General features: G+C 44.0%; 1 protein-coding gene across 1 annotated transcript in view; it reads left to right on the forward strand.

Moving 5' to 3' along the window:
• The window catches only part of TBC1D31 (TBC1 domain family member 31), a 40,459-nt gene that overhangs the window by 12,172 nt on the left and 919 nt on the right, over positions 1–27,368 (forward strand). Inside the window, exons 9-21 of the mRNA XM_026679097.2 lie at positions 1,049–1,128; positions 1,248–1,394; positions 4,550–4,683; positions 7,094–7,227; positions 8,540–8,719; positions 9,941–10,173; positions 11,174–11,326; positions 14,423–14,558; positions 16,444–16,536; positions 17,913–18,053; positions 19,725–19,919; positions 24,434–24,584; positions 25,748–25,873. Coding sequence (XP_026534882.2) covers positions 1,049–1,128; positions 1,248–1,394; positions 4,550–4,683; positions 7,094–7,227; positions 8,540–8,719; positions 9,941–10,173; positions 11,174–11,326; positions 14,423–14,558; positions 16,444–16,536; positions 17,913–18,053; positions 19,725–19,919; positions 24,434–24,584; positions 25,748–25,873 — 1,903 coding nt within the window. The remainder of the gene's footprint in view (positions 1–1,048; positions 1,129–1,247; positions 1,395–4,549; positions 4,684–7,093; positions 7,228–8,539; positions 8,720–9,940; positions 10,174–11,173; positions 11,327–14,422; positions 14,559–16,443; positions 16,537–17,912; positions 18,054–19,724; positions 19,920–24,433; positions 24,585–25,747; positions 25,874–27,368) is intronic.

Raw genomic sequence — 27,368 nt, forward strand, 5'->3', positions numbered from 1 at the left:
CCAAGAAAGAAAGGATTGTTTTATTTTGGTGCTATTGTTTTGTTTTTGTTTTTATTTTATTTTATTTTTATTTGTTTATTTTATTTTGGTATGAACACACAAAGGGGAAATTTGTATGTAGGCATACTTCACCAGCGTTTACATACAGACATTCCATTACCAAACTAGGGAACATCCTCAGTGCTTGTTGGTGGAAGTATTCTCACATGCAAATTTCTCCCCATTTATGTGTTTTTTGAAGAGTTTCACGCCCATATGTGACACCAATAGAAGAGAATGTTCCTAGCTCAGGGTTGAACTGTGGGGTCCTTGGTGCTCTCTGAGCTTGGTGGTTTCCTTGCAGACATTTCATTACCCAACCAGGTAACATCATCAGTGCTAGCTGTTGAGGTAATTCCCCGTTAGGAGAATGAGCGCATACAGGGAGACGTATTTGAGAGAAGTGTTTGAATAATACACACACAGTACACAGATACACTGTACAGTAAATGTAGGTTTTTTACTTCCAGAAAGGTTTAAGCAAAGTCCAAAATAAGCAGTCCAAAGTCATTCACAGGTAAAATCAGTCAGTTTTCAATCCAGGGATAATCCAAATATCAAATTCCAGTGTCAGAAATAGTTCAGTATCAGACTTACATTAAATCCAGTAATATCAGTCAATTAGGAAAAATGGAGCAACGGCAATACTTTCCAACAGAAGGAAACAGAGATACTTACTCAGACACACTCTCTTCTGAGACTAAGGCTAAACAACCCAGGTTTCTGGCTCCATCTTATGGCTGTTTGAGAAACCACACCCAATGGCATGCTCTTGCATTCCCTTAAAGATATAGTGCTAAAATGTTTGTCCTGGTTTATATATTTCTAACCCAAATACCTGTTAGGTGACTTATATTCCTAACACTAGCCACAGAGGATGCTAATTTGACATAAAGGAAAAGCCGAGATAGTTTCTTCAAACTGCCACATTCAGAACGGAGGGAAGATTCTTGGGGAGAACTGCAGCTCACGTAAGGAAAAAATAACCCTCTAATAACTCCTATTGCAGAATGAGCTGCCAGAGGGGCTGAATAAGAAGCGTCTCCAAGCTTTGCTGAAAGGGTTTGGAGAGTATCCAGCAAAATACAGGTCTGTGGAGTCCTGTACCCCGAGTCCAGGGTTTTGGTTGGTGGTGGTGTTGTTGTTTTGGCATTCAAAACATGTAGCCAAAGTTGGCCCTGCCCTGCTCATTTGCTTTACGGTTGCAGGATGTTTATTTGGCGCTCCTTGCTTCACCTCCCCGAAAATCACTTGGCTTTTAACAGCCTCCTGGATAAAGGGACCCATTCGGCCTTCGCACACCTTCAGAAGGAATACCCAATTAAAAGCAGGAAGCTCTTGAGAGTCTTACAAAGGTAAGAGTTGGGTTATTTTATGCCAGAGATGCAGGTGGGTTTGCTTTATGCGGACAGGCCTTGATTTACAACTGTTAATTTGAGCCCACGCTTTCAGTCGTAAATTGTGACAGTTGTAAAGTGACCTTGCCTGATTTCATGACTTTTTTTTTTCCAATGGTCATTCAGCAACCCCATTGTTCACTATAGAGCTGTGATGGTGAATGCCGTAGGTGGCACACAGAGCCATTTGTGTGGGCACGTGAGCCCCAGCCAAACTTACCTACACTGCGCATGCGCGCACCTCCCAGCTGATTTTTTTGCCTGTTTGAGGCTGTTTTCTCCCTCCCGGAGGCTCGAGGGAAACCTCTGCAGCCTCGGGAGGCTGAAAAATGGGCCTTCCAGAAGTGCTGAAATGGGCCCATTTTCAGCCTCCAGAGGCTTCCCTCAAGCCTCCGAGAGAGCGAAAATGGCTTCCCCCGGACTCCAGAGGCCCTCCGGAAGCTGAAAACGGGTATTTCTGGAAGACCTGTTTTTCGGCCTCCCGAGGCTGCAAAGGCTTCCCTCAAGCCTCCGGAAGCATGAAAATGGCCTCAAATGGACCAAAAATCAGCTGGGAGGTGTGCGCATGCGCAGTGCAGGTAAGGGAGCAGGGTGGGGGTGTTGCATGTGCGGGGGGGCAGGGCGCATTGCATTGTGGGTGCCGGCACCCGTGCGCACTTTTGGCACACCAAAACAAAAAGGTTCGCCATCACTGCTATAGAGCATTTTTTTTTTTTTTTTTTGCTAAAAACTGGAAATAAAATTCCAGGAAAAATGTAAATACAGGTAGCCCTCAACTTACCATAATTGAGCCCAAAATTTATGTTGTTGAGTGAGACATTTGTTAAGGGAGCTTTGCCCCCATTTTACAACCTTTCTAGCCACAGTTATTAAGTGAATCATTGTAGTTAAGTTAGTAACGAGGTTGTTAAGTGAATCTGGCTTCCCCATGGACTTCTTACCACAAGGTCGCAAAAGCTGTTCAGGACAATGCAACTGTCATCCATACGAACCCTTTGCCAACCATCCAAATTTTGATCACATGACCAGGGGGATGCTGAAACAGTTGCAAGAGTGAAAAATGGTCATAAGTCACTTTCTTCAGTGCCATTGTAACTTTGAATGGTCACTAAGCAAACTGTTGTAAGTTGAGGACTACCTGTAATAAGTGCTGCAAACAGCAGTAAATGTAAATGCAGGCCAGTAGCCAAGCACCGAAAATGCAAACATTGGAATTTAAAATCTGGCTCCTGATTTCCATTTTCGGGGTCCGTCATAACTTTGAATGGTTGCTAAGCGATTGGTCGTAAGTCAATACCTGCCTGGAAGTAGGTTAGTTAGCGCCTTTTCCTTATTCCTTTGCCAGAGACCTAAACGTGTCATGCCCCTGTCGGAATCTGATTCGGAGGAGGAGGCCGAACTGCTGACAAGGAGTGGGAGTGTGGCTCCCTTGGCTGTGGAAGAAACTGGGGAAGGGCAAAGGCCAACTGGGCAGAGCACGGGAGAGGTAGAGCAAGGGAGAGGGAATTCGGAGGAAGACCCAGGCCCACCCCCTCTTCATCCTAGGGCATGCAGGGAGGAACAGAGAAGGGAGCAACGTGAGTAGCGTGGCTTACAGGGGAGAAAAAGGCCCTGATTCCCTTCATTAGCTGCAGCTGGGAACGTAGTGTTTAAAAAGGGAGATTGCACACAGCAAACTGTTGAGAGCAAACCGTGAATTATCTGGTATTGTCGAGGCTTATCTGGGTTCCTGGCATCTTCCTAACTGTGTATGTTTTGCTGGCCTTTCAAGTCTGGAATTCTTTCTCCTGCCCTGTCAAGTTAATTACTGCAGTGTGGTTTGTGTGGACTTTTGTTTACAGTTTGTATGTACTTTTGTTTTCGGACTGAATTTCCTCCACTTAAAGACTGTTCTTGGGAGAGTTTTTTTCTCCAGCCGAAGGTAACCTGGACATTGGGGGCAAAGTTGGAGGTACTAAAGGGACTCTTCTTATTTATGTGACTGTGTTGCTTTTGTGCCATGCCCCACGTCATCACATAAATGATTTCAAGGTTGTTTCAGTAACAAGAAAGGAAATAGAAGCCTGCAGGCAAAATTCTGGGAGCTCAAGTCCACGTTCTTAAAGTTGCCAAAGTTAAGAAACACTGATCTAGGATATGGTTAACCTTCATTGTGACTAGATAAACCTTAATCATCATCATCTTCATTTAACGACCCCATAATCCCTTGCAGGGTGGAGTCTGGGCAACTGAATGGAGCTAGCAGAGTGTTTTAATGGCCGGATGCCCTTCCTGTCACCGATGTGGAGTTTTGTTCAGCAGATATAGTCTCAGAGTGCCCAGAGAGAGAAATATCTGCCTCTACCTACGATCGAACTCACGGCCTCCTGATTGTGATTGTGATTGTGATTGTGATTAGATAACCTTAGTAGGTGGAACTATTTCTGTTATTCAGTAGGTTCCTTTAGAAGAATTTCCCAACCTGGTCAACTTTAAAGAGGTGTGGACTTTGTTAGGAATAACCATAGTTACCTAACGTTGTTTGGGTAAATAATATATAAACCACGATAGCAAAGTTTAAATGTGTTTTTCACTTTAAACTCTAAATGATATAATTTGGGTGCGGTTGAGAAACTGCCATAAGAGGGAGCTAGAGAACCTGGATTGCTACTGGATTGATGGTTGATTGTTCTGCGTGTTCCCTGTTGCTGACCTCGAAGGAGGAAAGAGTTTTGAACGCTGCATATCTAATCTACTGTGAGAAGATATTTACTGGACTGATTTATGGATTGACATTGTAAGTTAACTGACTTTTTGTTTGACACTGGATTTTTGCAATTGAACAATCTCCGGACTGAACACTAGTGAATGATATTTGGACTGTTTGACCCTGCTAAACTCTTAATGGAATAAACTATTCAACTAAGACAGTGTATCCGTTTTTACTGAGTGTGAAAACTAAAAAACGCTTTCTCTCATATTCGCCTGACTGCTGTGCACATTCTGCTAGGGTATATCCCTAACAGACTTCAACTCCCAGAATTTCCGAGCTGTTTTAGAAGGCTCTGGTTTTGTTTTATTGTGCAAGATTCTTGCCTACTTTTTCTACACAACGCCTTTTTCTTTGTCCTCAGGACTCTTTCTGGCCTGGCTCACTGGTCCACCATCTTTGGCGAGATGCCTTACATCCCTCTGCTGGTTTTTCCCTTCGTCAAACTCTTCCAGAACAATCAGCTCATCTGCTTTGAGGTGGTGGCTACCGTAATAAGTAAGTAAGGATTTTTGATGGAAAGGCCACCAAACAGGCCTGCTGGGCTGTTCAACATCTGGCAGAGCTTTAATGTTGCCAAGTGGACATTGGAGTTCAGTTCTCTGTGGAGAGCTGCGAGTGTCCACTATGGCTAGGTGGGAAGATTTGTCATAGTCCTCGGCTTACGACCACAATTCAGGCCAAAATTTCCATTGCTAAGCATGACAGTTGTTAAGTGAATTCTGCTCCATTTTACAATCTTTCTTGCCATAGTTGTTGCATTTAGGAACATGGTTGTTAAGTGAATCTGGCCTTCCCATTGACTGTCATGCCCCTGTCAGAGTCTGAATCCGAGGAGGAAGATGAACAGCTGACAGGAAGTGAGAGTGTGGCTCCGTTGGCTGTGGAGGAAATTGGGGAAGGGCAAAGTCCAGCTGGGCAGAGTAGGGGAGAGGTAGAACAAGAGAGAGGGAGTTCAGAGGAAGACCGAGGCTCACCCCCTCTTCATCCTAAGGCACACAGGGAGGAACAGAGAAGAGAGCAACGTGGGTTGTGTGGTTTACAGGGGAGGAAAGAGCCCTGATTCCCTTCATTAGCCACACTTGGGAAGAGAGTTTAAAAGAGATGCATGCTGAGTGCAGCAGGTGCTGGGAGCAAACGTGAGTTTATCTTGTGGTGACTTTGCTTATCTGTGTTCCTGGTGTCTTCCCAACCGTGCTGAGTTATTGCCGTGCCTTCACATCTGGAATTCCTTTTCCTGCCCTGTCGGAATAATTACCTCATCTTCCTTTGATTGGACTTATAGTTACAGTTTTTGTTGACCATGTTTTGGACTTGATTCTCTGCAGCCAAAGACTGTTCCTGGGAGAGTTTTTCTCCAGCCCAGAGGGGAACCAGGACATTGGGGGCAAAGTTGGAGCTAATAAAGGGACTCCTACTGATTATCTGATTGTGTTACCTTTGTGCCATGCCCCGGGTCATCACATTGACTTTAAACTTATACACCGCTTCACAATGCTTTACAGCCCTCTCTAAGAGGTTTACAGAGTCAGCCTAATTGCCCCCCAATAATCTGGGTCCTCGTTTTACCGATGTCGCAAGGATGGTAGGCTCAGTCAGTGTTCAGACCCAAGCCTTGTTCAAATTAAACACAATCTGTGTATAAAAGCAAACCTTTTTTAATGCGGTGCTGGGAATTCTTTGTATTCCCAGCCAAGAGTCATTTAAACCTAATTGTCCAAGATAAAAGCAAGTCCTTTCAAGGTTATAAAAGGCTGCCAAGAACAGAAGACTGATAACTGATAAATATCAACCGACAGAAGTTTCAAAACCAAACCGGAGTTCGCAGGGCTTCAACGAGGACTCAGAGTCTAAAGAACTTCTTTGCTTCCTGCAAAGAGCACATCCCCGAGGGCTGGTTTTTATCCCTTATGGGAGGGGCCATCACCTTCCAGCCTTACTCCCGAGTCACCCTTGCTGCTTCAGCTGCTCTCTCCTTCGAGCAGCCCTGCGCACACACGCACTGGGAACACGCTTCCCAGGGGCCTCTGCTTCACTGCTGCCAGACTCCAAAAGTTCCGAAGGCAGCACCCCACTCTCCAATCGTCCTGGCCCCATCCCTGCATCAGAGGCAGGCCCCTCGTCCAAGTCCTCGCCAGGGTCCCTGACTGGTTCCCTTTCGTCCTTGCTGTCAGAGACCTCTGCCGTCCACACCTGCTGCCGGCGAACCACAATAGTCAGCCTGGAGCCTAGTGAGATTCGAACTGCCAAATTGCAGGCAGCCGGCAGTCAGCAGAAGTAGCCGGCAGTACTGCATTCTGACTTCATATGTCAGAAAGTCACAAAAGGAGATCACTGCAACCGTCATAAATATGAGTCGGTTGCCAAGGGTCTGAATTTTGACCATGGGGATGCTGTAACATTCGTAAGTATGAAAAACATCCTTTATTGATTTTTTTCAGTGTCATTGTAACTTTCCACAGTCACTAAACGAATGGTTGTAATTCAAGCACTACCTGTATTCCCCCCACCCCACCCCACCCAAAAAAATCATGGCCGGCTGAAACTTTGGAGCAACTCGGTTTCTCTTCAGAGCCTCTGAGCATCTTGGGAAGGTGGAGGAATCAGAACTCCCAAGTTGCTAGCTGTGGCTCCAGCCTCCATTTTTTGCGGAGGAAAAACAATGCAGGTGGCAGACAGAAGAATCCAGAGGGCTCCTTCATGTCCCTTAGATTTCCTCATTTTTTTGTGCCTTCCAGATGTGTTGGATTGCAGTTCTCATGTTCCTCAGGTGCCACGGTTGGTGCTGAGGAAAAAAAGGGCCACTCAGAGGTCATGCATTTGCCGTGGTGAGAGAAGGCCTTGCCTTCTGGTTACGCTGTATTGAAGCACAGCCAATAACCACTGACATGCATGTTTTCTTTTTCAGTCAATTGGTGTCAGCATTGGTTTGAATTTTTCCCAAACCCTCCCGTCAACGTCCTCAGCATGGTGGAAAACATCCTGGCATATCATGACAAAGAGTTTCTTCACCATTTGATGAAGTACAATATAACCTCCCAGGTAAAAAGAAAAAGAAAGAAAAGATAAATTGAGATGAGCCGGAAACCACGGTTTGCGAGCAACTGGGTTTTTTTTTTTGTTCTGGCGAAGGGTGTGTGGAATCAAACAAACCACACTGTGGCTGAAGAAAGATGTGGGAAGACAGTCTGTTGTGTCCAGCACTGTTTCTCAACCTGGACAACTTTAAGAGGTATGGACTTCAACTCTCAGAATTCCCCAGCCAGCCATGCTGGAATTCTGGGAGTTGTAGTCCATACTTCATAAAGTTGCTGAGGTTGGGAAAGAGCAATGTAAGGCATTAAAGTGTCAAAAACTCTGAAAATTTTAACACCCTCCTCTTTAATATGAGAATGTAAATTCAAGGTAGACCTCCCATACACTCAAGTAAACATTTATCTTGCAGTCACCACACTACCCCCAAGAGATTTTGGCCCCCACCTTTTCAGCTTATACTTTGTGAACTTCGGGTATGAGCATTCAAAGTGGTACCTTACATTTTTGGTGTAAATTAGGTTATGTCTATTTGAGGTTTATGGTACTTTTTTTCCCTCCATTTCTTGCCTTCAGTCTGGCAGTTATAGCAGGAAACAATCATGCAGAAGATAAAATCAAAAATCATAGAAGGCTCTGTGATTTCAGATTCTTAGCCCTGATTTATAACCAAAGATTACAATCTTCAATAGCCGTAGGCTTATGTGCCACCCCATGCAGCAATCTCTGGGTGATTTACAATGTCAAAGAATTATTTTCATATTTCCCCCAACAATCTGGATTCTTGTTTAACTGACCTCAGAAGGATGGAAAGCTTAGTTAACTTTGAGTTGATCAGGATCAAACACCAGGCTGTGGGCAGAGTTTGCCTGCAATATCGCACTTTCACCACTGTACCACCAGGGCTTCAACCAATCTGCTAGGCCAAGGGTCTTCAAACTTGGCAAGTTTAAGATTTGTGGACTTCAACTCCCAGAATTCCTAAGTTAACATGACTGGAGGAGGGATTCTGGGAGTTGAAGTCCACAAGTCTTAAAGCTATCAAATTTGGAGACCCCTGTGCTAGGCTGTAATTTTGTACAGAACAAAACTGCCTTTTAAAACTGATGTCCTCTAAATCTTCCGGATTACAAATTCCTGTCACGCCAAGCCAAGTTGTTCCTAGGCAAAGTTTATGGTCCTGGGACAACTGGAACCTGAATTTTCCAAGATGTAATAAACTTTTTTTTCCCCCTGGACATTTTGTGCTTGAGTTGAACTCCTGTTTTGGTGCTGCAAGAGATACAGCAACTGTAACTGATCTCTCTGCCTGTAATTGCAGAGCTATGCCTGGCCCCTTCTGGAAACCATGTTCTCTGAAGTCCTGACAAGGGAAGAATGGCTGAAAATGTTTGATAATATCTTCTCCAACCATCCCTCCTACTTGCTGATGGTGGTGGCTGCCTACCTTATCTGCTCCAGGGCTCCATTGCTTCACTGCAATCAGAAGGAGGACTTTGAGGTAAGCCTCTTGCTGTATGTATGTATTTACTTACTTAATTTAATCCCGCCTTTATTATTTTTACAAATAACTCAAGGCAGCAAATATATCCAACACACCTTCCTCCTGATCTTTTCCCCACAACAACAGCCCTGTGGGGTAGGTTGAGCTGAGAGAGAGAGAGAGAGAGGAGAGACTGGCTCAAAGTCACCCAGTTGGCTTTTGTGGCTAAGGCAGGCCTTGAACTCGTGACCTCCCACTTTACAGCCTGGTGTCTTAACAGTTTGACCAAGCAGCATATTCCAAGGATGAGCAGCTCTGATTTTGAGTCCTAAATCCAGAGTTCGCAAACCTTTTGGGCTTTGCAGACTGTTGGGGGGGAGAAAAGAGGACAGTTCCATATCCACATGCATGCGCGCAGCTCTGATTGTGCAAGCAGTGGATACACACTTGCCCGTTGCTTGTGGAAATAGATTGTGCGTGCAGGGGCTTTCCCACTGCTGGCACAAGTAGAGATGCACGCAGGGGTGGGCTTCAAAAATTTCAGCAACCGGGTCTCTGCCTGGTTGCATGGTGGGCATGACCTAATCGGCCTCCTGCACCACGGCAGGGGGGGTGTTTTCTCCCTCCCTGGCTCCAGAGGCTTTTCTTGAGCCTCCGGAGGGCGAAAAAGCCTCCCTGGGCTCTGGAGGCCAGAAACGGGCCCGTTTTCGGACTTCCGGAACTTCCGGGAGGCCCATTTTTCAGCCTCCCCAGACTCTGTGTGGGCTCTGCACTTCCCTTGCGTCTAAAACGAGCTGCGTGGAGACAACTGGGAGGGAGGGGAGGGTGGGCGGGGCCAGCCAGGGGTGGGATTTGCCGGTTGGCCAAACCGGCCATAACATTAGCTACAGGTTCGCCTGAACCGGGGCGAACCCCTAGCAGCCCACCCCTGGATGCCCACCACTTCTGTTGCCCATTTCCAAACAGTGCTCGCTCTCTCTCTCTCTCTCTCTCTCTCTCTTTCTCTCTCTCTCTCTCTCCCCTTCCCTCCCTCTCTCCCTTTCTCTCTCTCTTTACAAGGTTTTTATTGTGGGGAAAACAGTAGGAGGAAGGTGTATTGGATGTGTTTGCCACCTTGAGTTATTTGTACAAATAATAAAGATGGGATACAAATGAAGAAATTGGAAAAAAAAAAAAAAAAAAGAACCATACCGGTAGCAGCTTCAGTATGGTTTTCTTTGTGCTTCCGTTGGTCTGCAGTATTTCTTCCATCATCGGAACCACCTGGACGTCAGCATGGTGATCCGAGAGGCCTACCATCTCATGGAGTGCACCCCGGACAACATCCACCCCATTCGTATGCTGGAGGACTTCGCCCCACTGACCAAAGGGCAGTACCCCATCTTTAATAAGTACCCCAAGTTCATTGTGGATTACCAGTCCCAGGAACGAGAACGGATCAGACAGGAGGAAATTGAGTACCTAAGAGAGAGGTAGGTATTCTTGAATCTGATGGAAAGATCGATATGAACATAAACTTATGTGGAAGAAAATGATAATAACACAGTTAAAGGTTTACTCAGACCCATGGGCTCAGGTACTCAGTGCCAGTAGGGGATTACACCTCACATATTTGCCTTTTTCTCCACATTTTTGGCTTGATTTACTCAGAGTAATCTTCACTGAATCAGACCAGAGGGGGAGCAACAGGAAAAAAAATTGTCCTAGCACATCTTCACATTCCCAATCATTATTAATACAGCCGGTGTCTTGAAAACGCTGGTGTTTTAAGAAAACACAATTCTGGCTGTGTTAGTATTATAATATCCATCCATTATTTATAGCAAGCAGGACACATTTGCTGACCAAGATGGTTGAATTACAGTCCAGGACAACTGGGAGGTTGAAAAAACATATTCTGGACTTTTATAGAATATAAACTAGGCTGTTTTACTCTTCCTTGTGAGTTTACTTTGAAGATCTTAATGCCGTCCAGCTTGAGGTTGTAAGCTGATATCATGTGTATGAACTCAGTGTGTAATTTAGCTACTTCTTTGGGAGATGAACTGTCTTCCTCTTCTCTGCTGCCTGATGTTTGGGAGATAGAGAAGAAAAAAATTGGGGGGGTTATTATTATCAGAAAGAAAATGAGTATCAGTACATTGCATGCTATGAATTGCTTCAGTCAATCTTCTCCAGTGTGGAGAAAGTTGGCTTTGACCCTGTAACCCAGGGGTCCCCAAACTTGACAACTTTAAGACTTGTGGACTTCAACTCCCAGAATTTTGGGAGTTGAAATCCACAAGTCTTAGAGTTGCCAAGTTTGGAGACCTCTGCTGTAACCCAAATATATATCACACTGATCAGATGAAGCATAAGTTACTCAGTAGCTGAAACCAAGATTAACCTCCTTTTCCTGCCCAGTCTGGAGGGGGACCACACATTTCCTTGACCCCTGCAGGAGAATATCACCAATTAAATGCTTCCTTGCAGGCAGCTGCTGCATGAAATTGAAGCCAAAGCAATCGAGCACCGAGTAGAAGATGAAACATGGTATCGGAAGCAGGAGCTGCTTCAAGAAGCCGAGGAACAAAGGAGGAAGATTCTTCTCACCGAAGAGGAAAAACTAGCAGAACAGAGGCGGCGGTAGGTTGAGTGTTAACACCTTTGCTTCTCGTGGTAGTTGTTCGGAAACTGAATGCTGAAATTCAGGGGTGGGGTGAACCTGTTTCAGATAATCCTCGACTAAACCGGCCACTCAGCGACGGTTCAAAGTTATCATGGATCACTCTGGGGGTGTTTATAAACTGGTTCTGAATTCTGACAGCCAGTTGCTTCCTATCCCACGGTCACAAGATGTGCTGCCCCACTTCCCTCTCACATGAACATACAGCAAGAGTTCTACAGGGGTTTATTCCCCCCCCGTGATGACCCAGAGTATATTAGAAATATAACAAAAACCAAAACATAAAATAAAGGTCCTTCAATGCCTTCAACTTGGCTTCACTGTTTAATTGTTCACAGTGGAGGAGTAAACTGTTTTCAAAATAACATTTCAAAGGCAAAAAACACAGTTCACATTCAAAGAGCCGGTAACGAAGCAAAAAACAAAAACAAACCACATTGAATAAAGTTCCTCGACAGACCAGGATAGATAATTGCCAACTTCAGGAAAATAACCAGGGACAATCCGTTGGAAGAACGCCAACCAAGATAAACCTTCTTTAGGAATAAAACACTAATTTGTCTCCAGTGTCTGTTAACACGCAGGTCCAAACTCTTATGCAGATCTCACACCTGCAACCCATGAAGAGGATCATGGTCCTCTCCTCCCAAGTAGACCATGTTTTACCCTGATCCTCTCCTCCCTGTGTGCCCTAGGATGGATAGGGGATGGGCCTGGGTCCTCCTCTGACTGCTCAGAGTCAGTCTCCACTAGGCACATGACACCCCCCCCCCAAAAAAAAAAAAACAGGTCCTTAGAAAACACCTCCGTTGCATAGGTTTGGATTCTGAACTCAGCACGGCAGGAGTCACTGGGTAACTGATTCCAACATGAAGTCCAGGAAAGCAGTTGAACAGGTCAGGATACACGGCATAAGCACACAAGGCACAGAACTGTGCACATGGCTCCAGCAACACTCAAGTCCTCAGGGTGGGATTAAGTAGGCAATGCCTGTGCAGCTATTCATGAGAGGCGTGGTTGCCTCCTCATGAGTAGTCTAGCTGACCTGCGTTCTACCTGTCTCCTCTCTGCCCTACCTGTCCTTGGATCGGGAGGAGGTGTGGACTGGTGTGATGACCCGGCGTGTATCAGAAATATATAACAAAAACAAAAACACAAATAAAGGTCCTTTAATGCCTTCAACTTGGCTTCACTGTTTAATTGTTCATAGTGGAGGAGTAAACTGTTTTCAAATTAACATTTCAAAGGCAAGAAACACAGTTCACATTCAAAGAGCCGATAACGAAGCAAAAACCAAAAACAAACTGCACTGAATAAAGTTCCAATGACAGACCACGATAAATAATTAACCAACTTCAGGAAGATAACCAGGTACAGTCCATTGGAAGAACGCCAACCAAGATAAACCTCCTCTAGGAATAAAACACTAATTTGTCTCCAGCGTTTGTTAGCAGGCAGGTCCAAACTCTTATGCAGATCTCACAGCTGCAACCCATGAAGAGGATCATGGCCCTCTCCTCCCGAGTAGACCACATTTTTCCCTGATCCTCTGGGTCCTCCTCTGACTGCAAAGCCAGCCTCTGCTCTTCCCCAGCTTCCTCCACCACCTCTGGAGCCACACTTCCACTCCCTGTTGGCTGTTCCTCTTCTCCCTCAGAGTCAGTCTCCACCAGGGGCATGACAACTGGTCCTTGCCTGGAGCCTCCTGGTCAAATTGCTGCAGCTCTCCTGCCCCAGCCTAAGCCTGTTGGTCATCCAATCAACCCAGCTGAGGCTGCTCCATCAGGCCTCAGACCATCACTCGGCGCCACTCTTTCCTCTGCCAACTCAAACTCCTCATCCTCTTCTGAACTTGTATCCAGAGAGGGGTCCAGGTGTGGATCTATAACACAAGACTGCATGTCAGGCATTCAACAGCTGGCCCACTCTTGTCTGGAAAGCCCGGGTAGAAAGCAAGTGGAGCCTGCAACATCACACGGCAAGGTCCAGGCTGCATGTCCGCGAGTGATCATAAGCCAAACTTAGGGTTGCCCTTCATAATATATACAGGCCATGGTGTCTAAGCCTCTCTCAATACAGAAAACAAATCAAAGCATCCTAATCGTTGTCTACTCAATTATTTAACTGATATCCATTCCATTCCTCTTACAAAACAGAGATTGCCTATTTAGACCACTGCTTTGTAGAGACCTGGATTAAAAATTATTTATGCCTCAGAAAAAAGACAAGTGACAGAAGGATATGAAAGGTATATAAAAATATGCACAGTAAGGAGAAAGTGAATGGAAAAATATTTTGGTTCTTTTGTAAAAACTGGAACCCAGGGCTACCCAGTGAAGCTGCATGATGAGTAGACAAATACTACATTTTCTAGACAACTGGATCTTCATACTGTGCGTCCAAAGTAGGATAATTTGAGTTTGGTTGGTTTGATCTTCTTTATATCAGAGCTCCTTGAGTTTATTACCAGATCTTCCAGATCCTATGCATTTTTAGCTTATCAGAGTAACGTCATGGGCATAATATGTGTTCATGATGTTTCTTCCTCCAATTTTAAAATCAAGTAAATGCTCCTCCAATATAATTTACTGGAGCATGTTCATTTATTTTATTTTGTATTTGATTTTATTTATATCATCTTGTCAGCATGACTTTGGGCAACAAACAAATTTAAAAGCAGGAGTACAAATAATAACAAAACAAAATCGCACATAATCAGAGCAAAAGAATGCCCACCAAAGGTAATCTCTCCAACAGTAACAACTGGGCCCTGCTAACTCTGAACAAATAACCAACACTTTGAGTTACACCTGGAAGCCTAATGGGAGGACAGTTTACAAAACAAAAGTTTAAGTCAGGAGAGAGATCTGTTGTCTTTTCTATGCACCATTCTCAAAATCTGATTGCCACTAACAGAATGCAGGATCATGTGAATCTTTTGCCTGCTCCAAAAGAAGTAACTTAGGATGAGCTGTCCAAACTTTTACCTGGTCCGTTTGCATCTATCCATGTGTTCCTGCCCTTCTTAAGCTCTCTTTTTCTATTTGGCCCTGAAGGTTAGCTGCCGTCAAGAGAGAACTGAAAATGAAGGAACTGCAGTTGGTGGATGCCGCACGGAGACGCTTTCTAAAATACCAGCAAGATCAGCGGGAAATGGAGGTTAAAAGACTTGACGATGAAATTGCAAGAAAGGTAATCAGTTCCATTTCACCTGTTGTTGTGGCCGGCAGAGCTGACAGCAGATTCGGACAGTGAGAAAGTTGGGGAGGAACATGGGCCAGTCCTGGAGTCTGGGGAAGGCTCTGACGAGGGCTCTGCGTCGGAGGCAGGGCTGTCTGACAGTTATCAGATGCCTTCGGAGTCGGACATCAGTGAGGCAGAAGAATAGCTGGAGCTTGTTCCCAGTGTGTGCATGCGCAGAGTTGCCAGATGAAGGGAACAGCTAAGGAACAAGGGTCGACTTGAGAGTAAAGCCACAGGTGGACAGTGAATGGCCCCTCCCATAGGGAATAAAAGAGGAGCGAAAGGGAAGTGGGGTTTTGTAGGAGACAATTAGTTCATTTGGGTGACGATCTGTTCCTGCATTCTTGCCCATTATTGTCTGCTGCAGTCTGGCATCTGAAAGATATCGGTCTGGCAACTGATAAAGGTCTGTAATAGTGAAATATCTTGAAAGACTGTTGGCCGGGACTTTGCTGGAGAGGAATTCACTGTAAACTAAATAAAAGGGGTTTATCAGAAAGAGGAGTTGGCTTCATGCTGTTGGGGAAGCCTAGGTCAGAGCACCTGTAAGCAAGAGAACAGGGACATCTGCACTTCTGACATTTTTGTTTGATTGGCTTCCTCGGTTCCTCCAAGGGAACAAGTTTCGGCCACATTTTCCCTGTTCCTGACTGTTCCAGGGTCTGGGAGGGGGAAAAATGGCCCTGCTGTAAGTACCGGAAGTTGCAAAATGGGCCTGTTTCCGGCTTTCAGAGGGCCTCCAGAGCCCAGGGGAGGCCATTTTTGTCCTCCCAGAGGCCCGAGGGAAGCCTCCAAACCCTTGGGAAGGCAAAAAACGGCCCTCCCGGAAGTTCCAGATGGCCACGCCCACCATGGCCACGCCCACCCAGCAACTGGGCAGCAAACCGGTTGCTGGGATTTTTGAACCCCACCCCTGCTCTTAATATACTTTCTCCCACACAAATTTCCTCTCTGTTCCTGCTCCTGTGGAATGCAGCCCTCCTTCCTGGGAATCCAGACAACAGTCCACCCTACTACAGCCCTAGGCTTAACAGTAATTGAAAAGCAAAAAAAGAAAACTTTCAAACTCATTCTCAGACATTCTGACCTCGGTTATATGGTATGCTGGGCCCTCTCAACTTTGATAGGAGATCCTATGAAAGAGGCTAGAATTAATGTGTTTGTTTCTCTCCTTACTGAAAATTTGGAATGGAAAAAGTAATAATAGAATTAAGTATGCATATATCAATGTATAATTGCTGTCATATTTGTATGTAAAGGAAATATGTTGTCCACTAAAAAGAGATTTTTGTTTTTAATGTGAAAAACTGAATAAAGTTTGTTAAAAAAAAAAAAAAACTTTGATAGGGGATCCTACATCTCTTATGGAAAGTTATAAAACCAGACAAGCTGTAGAAAACAATTGATTTGATTACTTTATTTAGCCAAGTGTGATTACATTAGACACACAAGAAATTTGTCTCCGGTACAAAGCCCTCAGTGTACTTGCAAAGCAACAGAGAGAATAATAATAATAATACTGATAAAAGTGGGAGGTAAAGAAGATAATAAAAAGGGTAAATAATAATACTACAGCCGCAGTGTATGGGCTAATGTACATACACAAAGCTGCCCATCTGAATTGTGACTCTCACATCTGTAATTAACAAAATTCCCCCTCTATTCCTGGTTTAGAAATGGTGAAAACGTGTGGTAAAATACTTTTCACAAGAGGCAAGAATCCAACCCCTGCGAGTTTTAATTTTTTCTACCAGAAAAATTAGAAAGGGTAGAAAAAATTAGAAAAGGGTAAACAATTTGGCTGCTTTGGTGTGACCACCTGCATTTCCTGTAGGCGTCCATGCGAGAAGAAGAAACGGCAGCTACCATTCGAGACGTCGAGGTGCAGCAGATGGAGCTCGAAACTCAGCGGCGACTTTTTGAACAGGTACGTGACCAGAACCTAGGTATTCCAGAGGCCAAAATAACCAGGCATCTAGGCCTGTTCTATGAGTGCCAAAGGAACCCTTCTAGCTTATACGTTTGGCTTGCATTGGCTTCTGGTAAAAATTGGATTTGGAATGTTGCATATCAGTATAGAAGGGTCCCTGCTAGGTTTAGATTTGCTCTAGTTGCAAAGTGATAGAAGTCTTGAATGTGTGATCAATGTTACGAGATAGAAAGTTAGCAACATTTTCGGACACTACTGTTCCCATAAGTAATTGATAAGTATAAGTAATCTGATAAGTAATTTTTTTTTTAAAGTATTTGAACAGTCAGGTTTGGTCTAGTGCTTAAGGTACCAGCCTAGAAGGCAGGAGACCATGAGTTCAAGTCCCATCTTAGTCATGAAGGTCAGCTGGATGAACTCACTCTCTCAGCCCAACTCATCTCACGAAGTTGTTGTTCTAGGGAAAAGTTTTTTGTGTTAGAAACAAACAAAATAACAATGTTTTTCTTATGCAAGAACAACATCTCATGAAAAAACACAAAAATCTGTAAGAGGTAATCATTTTGCACATTTTTAACTATTGAGATGCATATCTGTATCTGGATAATTAATATATGGGCATATGCAATTGCAATATTAATACCCCTATGATTTTTTTAACAATTTGCAAGTACCATCTAATCATTTTTGAGGGATCATGTTGCTCTGAGCTTGCCATAATTCATTGAATGCCAGCCATTCCCAGCTTCATGGAGAGGAGGGAATTGCATTCATTGTTTCTATTCTTGACTATCTCGGCCTTAGGGTATATTTAATAAGACCAAATGCAAGAAAGGAAGAGACGGATAAGATGGTGTTTGTATCTGAGATTTGATTCAAGAAAAGTAGGTTAGGAAAATAGAAAGTAGTCCAATTATCCAAAATAATCATCAATATTCTGATATTTATATAATATATTCATATAATTTATATTCGATCATTAAAAGGTGGTTGAAGGAAGCAAACTGACTTAGTCTATGGAGATTCTCAGTCATCCAGGTCATAGTTGTCCCAAAAGTGCTTTTTCAAGAGGCAATTGGACTTTCTGGTTTTTCTTTGAAGACGTTTTGCTTCTCATCCAAGCCAGAGCTGAAGAAGCTTCTTGGATGAGAAGCGAAATGTCTTCAAAGAAAAACCGGAAAGTCCAATTGCCTCATGAAAAAAAGCACTTTTGGGACAAACTGATTTAGCATGATCACGAATGGAATTATCCCACCATACAGTATTTTCCCTTGTGAGAAACTCCTGTCAGTTTGGGGGGGAAAAACATTTTTAGTTTTGATTTGGAGTTTGTTATCCCACTACTGTCTTTTTTTTTTTTTTTATTAAATCAGAACCTTGTCAAAGAGCAGGAAGCCATGACACAAGAAGTCAAAGGGGAGATGGACACCAGCCGGAGGAAAGCTGATCTCGAAGAACATTTATTTCAGAGGTTGATTGAAGCAGAACAAGGAGGAAACTGGAAAGCTCATGAAGTGAGATCCTCGTGCGATACTATTGAATATTCTCCAGATATTTGGGGCATCTGTTGCTAAATTCACTGACTGTTGGCCCTTCCAGACAGGATGAATGGGAATTAAGGGATCTTTGCTGTCTTCCTCCAGTGGGGGAGGCTTTGAATTGGTACAAAAGATCATAGAACATTTAGAGGTTTCCAAGATGAATTCTTTCCATTATTGGCGTAGGATTATCTTGTACAGGTAGTCCTCGACTTATGACCACTCCTAAGCCCAGAATTACAATTATAAGTGATGATCATTAAGCAGATCACCATGTAACTGTGTCCAATTTTATGATCTGTTTTGCGGTAGTTGTTAAGCAAATGCCTCAATTGTTAAGTGACTGCTGCAATCATTTTCTCCAGTGAATGTTTTTGAATCCAGAAGTAAATGCTGGAAACTGGCAAAACCTGGCAAAAATCATGGTGACATGACTGCGGGATGCTGCAAACAGCCATAAATGTGAGCTTTCCACTGGGTCTCAGCTGTCAGAACTCCAGAACCAGGCCATAATTAACTCTGGAGAGACCCATCATAACTTGGAACAGTTGCTAAGCAACCGGTCATTAAGTGAGGACTACTTGTAGCTCTGTGTGGTACTTGGATTTAAAAGCAAAAAAAAGTGCTTCGGAGTATGCAGGGGAGCATTCACACAAACCTTCTTTGTCTTCAAGTAGGTACATTTTTCCTGAAATTCCTGTGTGTCTAAACTAGTTTCCCACTCACTATCCTTGACAATTCTTATTAATATTTCCTACATAGAGAAAATGATTGTTGTCTGTCTCAGTCTCACAAAATAACTAGTAAGCATCATCTCCTACTTTTTTAAAAATCATACCAGGTTACAGAAATAATTTGTAGATCAACTAATCCTTCTTGATCATTTGAGGCAGGTTTTTAATCACAGACGATCGTATTAAGTGGCAGTTCATAAGCTTAATGTCTTGCTGGAAGGAATCCCAAGGGTGCTTTTTTTAAGAAGCAACTGGACTTTCTGGTTTTTCTTTGAAGATGTTTTGTTTCTCATCCAAGGAGCTTCTTCAGTTCTGACTGGATGATGGAGAAGGATGCAGACAACTGGTCATTTGCATTTTTTTTAGAGAGTCGTTGAGGCCACTTGGAGATTTATTTGTGTCCTCCAGGTCACCTGAATAGTGCAAATAGGTGTGGAGCCTTCTTGGAACTGTTGAAAAGACTGTGTTGTAGACTGGAGATTCGTATTCCTCACCTTCTGTTGAGAGAGACGTGTTCAACTTTGACCCCTCTTTCAAACCAGCGGTCCTGTCTGTCCAAAATGTGGACTTTGCTGCCTTCAAAAGAGTGACCTTTGTCTTTTAAATGCAGATGGACTGCTGAGTCTTGCCCTGATGGGTTTGTTCTCTTACGTTGTGCCACACGTTTGTGAAGTGTTTATGAAGGAATACTTCCATTGTGCACCATCCAGTCAGAGCTGAAGAAGCTTCTTGGATGAGAAGCAAAACGTCTTCAAAGAAAAACCAGAAAGTCCAGTTGCCTCTTTAAAAAAAGGCACCCTTGGGACAACCACAACCTGGGTAAACTTAAGAATCTTCATAATAGACATTTGCTGGAAGGAAGATGTGCAGCTTCAGAGTCTGGTGCTCTGTGACGCGATTTGTGCCATCTTAGGTGCTCGAAGAATGTTTGGCCAAAGCCCATCAAGAAAACATCGATGTGAGTTGGCAAATGGAGCTCCTCCACAAGCGAATCGGTGACGACATGGACCGGGACCAGCGATACCAAGAGGTGGCCGAACTCCTTCACAAGACCAGAATGGCAGAAGTTAAGCTGCTTGAGGCAATGAAAGAAGAGTTGACCGAAAAGGTGAGTGGCTAAAAAGTCTGCTAAAGATTGGCCTCTGCTGTTCTGTCCACGGCAGGGTGAAAGGATGAGAACCTGAAATCTGAGGGGGTCCTTGGTGGTCTCTGAGCTTGGTTGTTTTCTTGCAGACATTTCATTACCCAAACTAGGTAACATCATCAGTGCTAGTGAGGTTATGATAGCAGACTGTGATAGTGAGGTTAGTGATAGGCACTGATGATGTTACAGGTAAGTCCTCAACTTAAGTAATCCATTTAGTGACTGTTCAGTGTTACAATGGGGCTGAAAAAGGTGACTTAGGACCCTTCTTCACACTTGTGACTTGCAGCAAACCTGTGGTCATGTGATCAAAATTTGGACGCTTGGCTACTGGTTCATCTTTATGACCAGGGGTGGGATTCAAATATTTTTATTACCGGTTCTCTGGGCATGGATAGATGGGCGTGGCCATGTGGCTGGGTGGGCGTGGCTTCTTTTTATTTATTTATTTATTTGATTTGCCAATTGTTTACAAGATAATAAGTATAAGTGTATACATAGTTGTGAATACATGAAATGGGTACATATAAGAAAAATAAAAGAAGAATAAGAAACAATAGGACAGGGACGGTAGGCACGTTGGTGCGCTTATGCACGCCCTTACAGACCTCTTAGGAAAGGGGTAAGGTCAATAGTAGACAATCTAAGGTTAAAGTTTTTGGGGTTTGGGAAGAAACTACAGAGTCGGGTAGAGTATTCCAGACATTGACCACTCTATTGCTGAAGTCGTATTTCCTGCAATCAAGTTTGGTGCGGTTAACTTTGAGTTTGTATCTATTGTGTGCTCTTGTGTTGTTATGGTTGAAGCTGAAGTATTCATTGACAGGTAGGACATTGCAATGTATGATTTTATATACCATGCTTAAATCAGACCGAAGACGGGCGTAATTCAAGGTTTTCTAGTTCTAGAATTTCAAGTCTGGTGGCATAAGGTATTCTACAACGAGTAGAGGAGTGGAGAACTCTTCTTGTGAAATATTTCTGGACTTTCTCAATTGTGCTAATATCAGATATGTAATGTGGGTTCCAGACTGATGAACTGTATTCGAGTATTGGTCTAGCAAATGTTTTGTATGCTCTGGTTAGTAGTGTGATATTACCAGAGAAAAAGTTACGTAGGATTAGGTTAACAACTCTTAATGCCTTTTTGGCTATGTAGTTGCAGTGGGCTCTAGCACTTAGATCATTAGAGGTGAGTATTCCAAGGTCCTTTACAGAGCTTGGGTCATCAACAAGATCTTGACTATTCAGCTTGTATTTTATTTTCTGATTTTTTTGCCAATATGTAAGACAGAGCATTTATTTGTTGAGATTTGAAGTTGCCATTTGTTTGACCATTCTGATACATAGTCAAGATCTTTTTGTAGGGTAGCAGTATTGTCTGTGGTATTGAACAGCTTGTGGTATTGTTTTGTTTTTTGCAGCACCTCCCTGCACCCTGTTTTTTTGCCTTTGGGGGTTCAGGGAAGGCTCTTGGGAGGCCATTTTTGCTTCCAGGAGGCCAAAAAATGGAGCGCTGGAGGGCCGCACAGCACACACACACACACACACACGTGTGTCCCTTTTTGCCTCCTGGGCCTCAGAGAAGCCTCGTGGGTGAAGCAGTAAGACATCAAGGGGGATCCTGTCAGAACAGCTGATTGTCGGGAGGAAAAAAAGGAAATGAAAGGAAATAGCTATTTTTTTACTGCCGGTTTGGCTGAACAGTAATATTTTTTACTATCGGTTCTCCCGAACCAGTAGAATACCTCCACTGTTTATGACGGTTGCAAGGTGATCAGCTTTTGCGATTTTCTGTCAAGCAAAGTTAATGGAGAAGCCAGATTCACTTAACAATCGCTAAGTAACTTATAATCCTTGACGAATGTATTTTTTTTTTAATGTACACTGAGAGCATGTGCACCAAAGGCAAATTCTTTGTGTGTCCAGTCACACTTGGCCAATAAAGAATTCTAGTCTATTCTACTAACTGAACAAACAATGATTCACTTAACAACCGTGGCAAAACAAAGTCGTAAAATGGGGCAAAACTCACTTCACAAATGTTCCACTTAGCAACATCCATTTTGGGCTCTATTGTGATCTTAACTCAAGGACTACCTGTACTTAGTTTGAGTTATGAAATGTCTTCAAGAAAGCAACCAAGCTCCGAGAGCACCAAGGAACCCTCATTTCAACCCTGACCTACAGATATTCTGCTACTATGGTGACTGATGAAATCCATGAGGCCAGTTCACATACAACCCCAAAGGAACTTGTGGCTTTCATTATGGGGTATTGTAGTTAACTGTGTGATTAAACAAGATTTGGGTTGCTCTGTCTGTCAGGCTAATGAGTACTTGGTCTTGTTCGTTTCTGTCTGTCTCCTACCTCACCTGATGCCAAGTGACCTAGCTAGGAATTGGATCACTTGAATACCTGCCTGCTACACTCCCACAGGTTATAAGCTTTGAATAGTCCATTGAATAGGGCTGTGACACAGTGTTGGGGTTTTTACTATCAAAATTCCCAAGCTATGTGTCCATTGGAGAATTCTCGGAGTTGATCACAACATGCTGGAGCAAACTGTTGCACAGGTAGTCCTCGATTTACGACCACAGTTGAACCCAAAATTTCTGTTGCTCAATGAGGCATTTGTTAAGTGAATTTTGCCCCATTTTAAAACCTTTTGTTCTGACCCAGGCTTTGAAGAACCAAGAAACAGACTCCTTGTCCCGAAAAATCCCTCTTTATTTAGTTACTGTGAATTCATGGCATTTACTCACAGAAAAGTCCTAGCAACAATCTCCCTAGGGTTAATTGCAAGAACAGGACTTACCAGTCCCTGGATAGTTGCCAGGCCAAGAGCTTCCAGTTGCAAAGCTGTAAATTAAATACCTGGCAAGGAGTCTCTGTGAGGCACGAACTCTGATAAGCATATCTTCCAAAAGAAATATAAATTAATTGTCTCCTGCAACCACCACTCCCCTTCTTCTTCTATTTATTCCCCAGGGAGGTCCCATTCAGTGGTCATACGTGCCTTTCTTCCTGAGTCGGCCCCTGCTCCTCAGTTGTTCTCCTCTCCTGACAGCTCTGCGCATACGCGCATCTGGAACAGGCTCCAGCTGTTCTTCTTCCCCACTTATCTCCGACTCCGTAGGCAGCTGGGAAATGTCGGACGGCCTTGGCCCTATCTCTTCTTCTGACGCTAAGCATCTATCAGAGCCTTTCCCAGACTCCAGGACTGGCCTAAGTTCCTCCCCAACCTTCTCACTGTTGGAGTCTGCCGCCAGCTCTGCTGGTAGCTGGCAGGCCACAACACCTTTCTTCAGAGTTGTTAAATGAATCATGCAGTTGTTAAATTAGTAACGCAGTTGTTATAGTGAATCTGGCTTCCCCCACTGACTTTGCTTGTCAGAAGGTCACAAACAGGGATCACGTGATCCCAGAATATTGCAACCGTCATAGCAATCTGAATATTGATTGCATAGCATCTGAATATTGATCACGTGACCACAGGGATGCGGCAATGGTTGTGAGAAAAATGTTCATAACTCACTGGCTTCCCCATTGACTTTGGTTGCCCAAAAAAACCACAAACGATGATCACATCACCCTGGAACACGTCAAATGTCATAAATATGAGTCAGTTGCCAAGTGTCTGTATTTTAATCACATGACCGTGGAGATAATGCAACAGTTCAAAGTGTGAAAAACGGTCATAAGTCACTTTTTTCTGTACCGTTGGAACTTGGTCACTAAATGAACTATTGTAAGTCGAGGAATACTTGTACTCATTGTTCTGACCAAGGCTTCTTGAGACCGTAATTAAGCACACACTTAATCCAAACAACTCTTTTTATTTCAACGCTGGGAATTATGTTCATTCCCAGCCTGTAATGAGTCCCAAACAGTCTCTCAAGATAAGCACCCGCCTTTCTCTCCTTTGAATTGCTGCCAACAACTAACCTGCCAAATTAACTGTAAAGTCCACACAGAGCTTCTGAACGGTGTTGCTTCCTGCAAAGGTTCCTGTCCCTTTGCACTTCCTTTATATCTTATGGGAGGGGCAATCACTGCCAAGCCTTACTCCAGAGTCGCACCTTTTGTCTTAACTGCTCTTGCCTTCTGGCAGCTCTACGCGCATACACACACTGGGAACAGGCTCCCCCTGTTCTTCTGCCTCGCTGCTGCCAGACTCTGGAGGCTCCGCAGTCAGCACATAACTCCCAGATGGCCTAGGCAGATGCAGGACTCTCATCCAAGTCCTCCCCAGACTCCCGGACTGGCCCATGTTCTTCCCCGTCCGATTCTGCTGCCGTCTCCGCAGGCTGCCAGTGGACCACAAGACTCATTTTCTTGCCATTTTCTTCTTTTTTTTCTTTTTTTTTCACATGACGGTGTCACTGTGAGCGGCTTTCAGTTGTGGAGATAATCTTTCTCTCTTCCTGCTTGCTCCTTTTCTAATGAAAATGCCCTGCTTTTCTATCCCATTTTAGATGGAGGAAACCGCGGGGAAAAAAGAGCAGCTGATGGCACAGCAGGACATCGCCGCTGCTTCGGATGCCAACAGGAAGCGGTTTCTGAACCAAGAAATGAATGATGCCATAGAACTGGCAGTAAAGCTTCAGGAGGGAGATGGCTATTTTGGTGAGTGGAGCAGCTGTTGGTAAACGGAAGAACAGACCTTCAGAAATCTCTATGGTTTTGTTCGTGAGACATATATTGCGGCCGCTGGGACTTCTGGGAGTTGCGGTCCACCCATCTTAAATTTGCCAAGGTTGAGAAACACTGGCCTGAAGACTTTAGAGCAGGAGTCCCCAACCTGTGGGCCGCGGCCCACTACCAGGGCCATGGGCTCTTCACAACCAGGCTGCACAAACGGTGGGCTGGCACGCACTCGCAATCCCACTTGTGCAAGCTTCCAGCACGCCTGCCCCTCACACAAAACCATCTCCTCTTCTCCCCCTCCCACCACACCGGGCCGCCAACCAGGGGTGGGATTCAAATTTTTTAACAACTGGTTCTGTGGGCGTGGCTTAGATGATGGGCGTGGCTTGGTGGTCATATTATTGGCTGGGTGTGGCCAACTCAACATAACTCACATCGAGGCACGCATCTCCTCGCCTGGCCTCTCGTGACTGTGGGGATGCTGCAACAGTCGTAAGTGTGAAAAATGGTCATAAGTCACTTTTTTCAGTGCCATTGTAACTTTGAATGGTCACTCCACACAAAGTACTAGCAAAGGAAGGGAAAAAAACTCCAGAGACGTTCCTAAGACAGGAAGTCTAGTCCTTCCAAGAATGTAAAAAGGTTAATGGAGAGGCAGTTTCTGTAAGCAACACCAGAATGTTTCCTTCCTGCCTGCCTTACAGGATTAGGCCAGTAATTTCTTCTAACAACCGGTTCTCCAAACTGCTTAGAATGTTAACAACCGGTTCTAGCGAATAGGTGCGAACTGGTAGAATCCCACCCCTGCTGCCAACCCAGAAAGATTGAGGAAACGCTGCTTTAGATCGAGCAATCCACCTCTTCCCTTTTGTTATATTCCCATTATCATTTTTTTTTTAAAAAAAACCTACCTCTTTCCAAACATTACAGCTACCTGAGATGGTATTAGAATCTTTTAAAAATATATTTCATAAATTTATGATGGCCGCCTACTCCAGAAGATTTTGGGGAGGCTTATGAATTAATTTGTTGTTGTTTTTTAAATAAGTGTTTTATAAGCCAACCCAAGGAATACCCTAGGCATAGAAATCAAAAGTGCATTATCTGACTGAACATATTTCAAACGCGTCTACTTTCCACAGAGCGACTGCGGGATCTGAGAGCCTCCAAGACTCGACAAAGTTCAGAATGCCATCAGGAACTTCGGAAGATGCAACATAGCAACACCTGCTTAAACGAATCCTCTGGGGGAGACTCCTCCATCCACCGTAAGTGGCAAAATATGGGTTTTGAAGGAGAAAATGTTAAGTGTGATCATCTGCTCTTGCATCTATTCGATTAGTGGTGGTATGCTACCGGTTCGGCCTGGTTCAACCGAACCAGTAGCAAAAAAAAAAAAAAAAGCCTCCGAGGATCAGCTGAGAGGAAGAAAAAAATCAACTGAGAGGAGAAAGAAGAGAAAAGCACAGGATTGGCCCTTCCTCCCGCCCCTGCGCTTTTCTCTTCTTTCGCCTCTCAGCGGATTGACGCTGCAGTCCTCAGCAGGTGTGTGGAAAGCTGCATGCGCGCGCGGTCCCCAAATAAAGTAGCGGAACAGATAAGATCCCACTGCTGTATCGATTGTTCTTGGTAGCCATAAATAGTACTTGCAATCAAATAGCTTGTTGAAGGTGGAAAGATGTTGTCAGTCTGTGCTCCATTCAAAATCCAAGAAAGAAATACTCAGACTCCATGGGTTAGAGCAAAGTTTTTTCTTTTACTGAAAATCAAAGTGGAAGCTACAGGTTGAATTCTGAATCTAAAGAATTTGGCGCGCAGATCACATATACAAAGGAATGCAATTGTTCCCACCCCAAAGTCCAAAAGACTCTTCCAATTAAAAGTTCTGAATATGATCATGTGGGCATCTTCAGGTGGTGATGAGGCCTCTGTCCGTTGACCTTGACATATTTTGATAAAACTTTGCAGCTGCGCAAAGGATAGAAAAGCTAGGCAGGGAAATATAAACTTAAGAACAGGAATTTATACTCCCCCCTCCTTCCCATTTACAGCATAGGAATGTAACACCTCCAGCTTTCTTCCCTTCCAATTCCCTCCCGTTACTAATGACAGCCGAAAGATGGAGTAGTAAGAAAGATGCAAAGCAGCACAAAAGATGTAGAAGGGATCATCTTGAAGGCTGACAGATGTAGACCAAATGAGGAATCAACTCCTCAAGAGGGGTAAACTATTTTTATTGAGGGAAGCTCTAACAACAGATCTGATTGGGGTTGTCCTTTCGCCCCTTCTTATACTCATGTGAATTAGGGAAGTGTCCACCTGAGCCTGTTCCATATAATTTCTGCTTCTTTTAAACTTAAATTCTCCATCAAGGTCGTCTTCCTTATTCTCTACAAAAAAAGGACAAAATTGAAATCAGGGCACAGTCTCTCCCCATTTAAAAGATACGCTCATTGAGCTTGTGATGCTAATGTTGTTGTCAGGATTCCAGCAATTGCTCTAATTAAATCATAATTCTCAAGCCAAACTTCAAGAAACTTCAAAGGATTTATTAGAGGCGACATACTGGCACTGCCCTGTATGAAGCCAACTCTGGCATACGTAATTTATAGTCACCTGTAACCCTGTTTCCCCCCTCCCCCCGGGTGTCTCATAAACCAGATTCCCCAACTGAGCACGTTCACTGGCTGGATGTCATCATTCATGTTTTCCAATTAAATATATTCGGGGGCAAAACTCTGGTATTTTAGTTACAATCTTTTA

This window comes from Notechis scutatus, chromosome 3, assembly GCF_049901735.1.
Source record: "Notechis scutatus isolate UNSWTSFEM ecotype Mainland chromosome 3, rNotScu1.2, whole genome shotgun sequence".
Classification (NCBI taxonomy): domain Eukaryota; kingdom Metazoa; phylum Chordata; class Lepidosauria; order Squamata; family Elapidae; genus Notechis; species Notechis scutatus.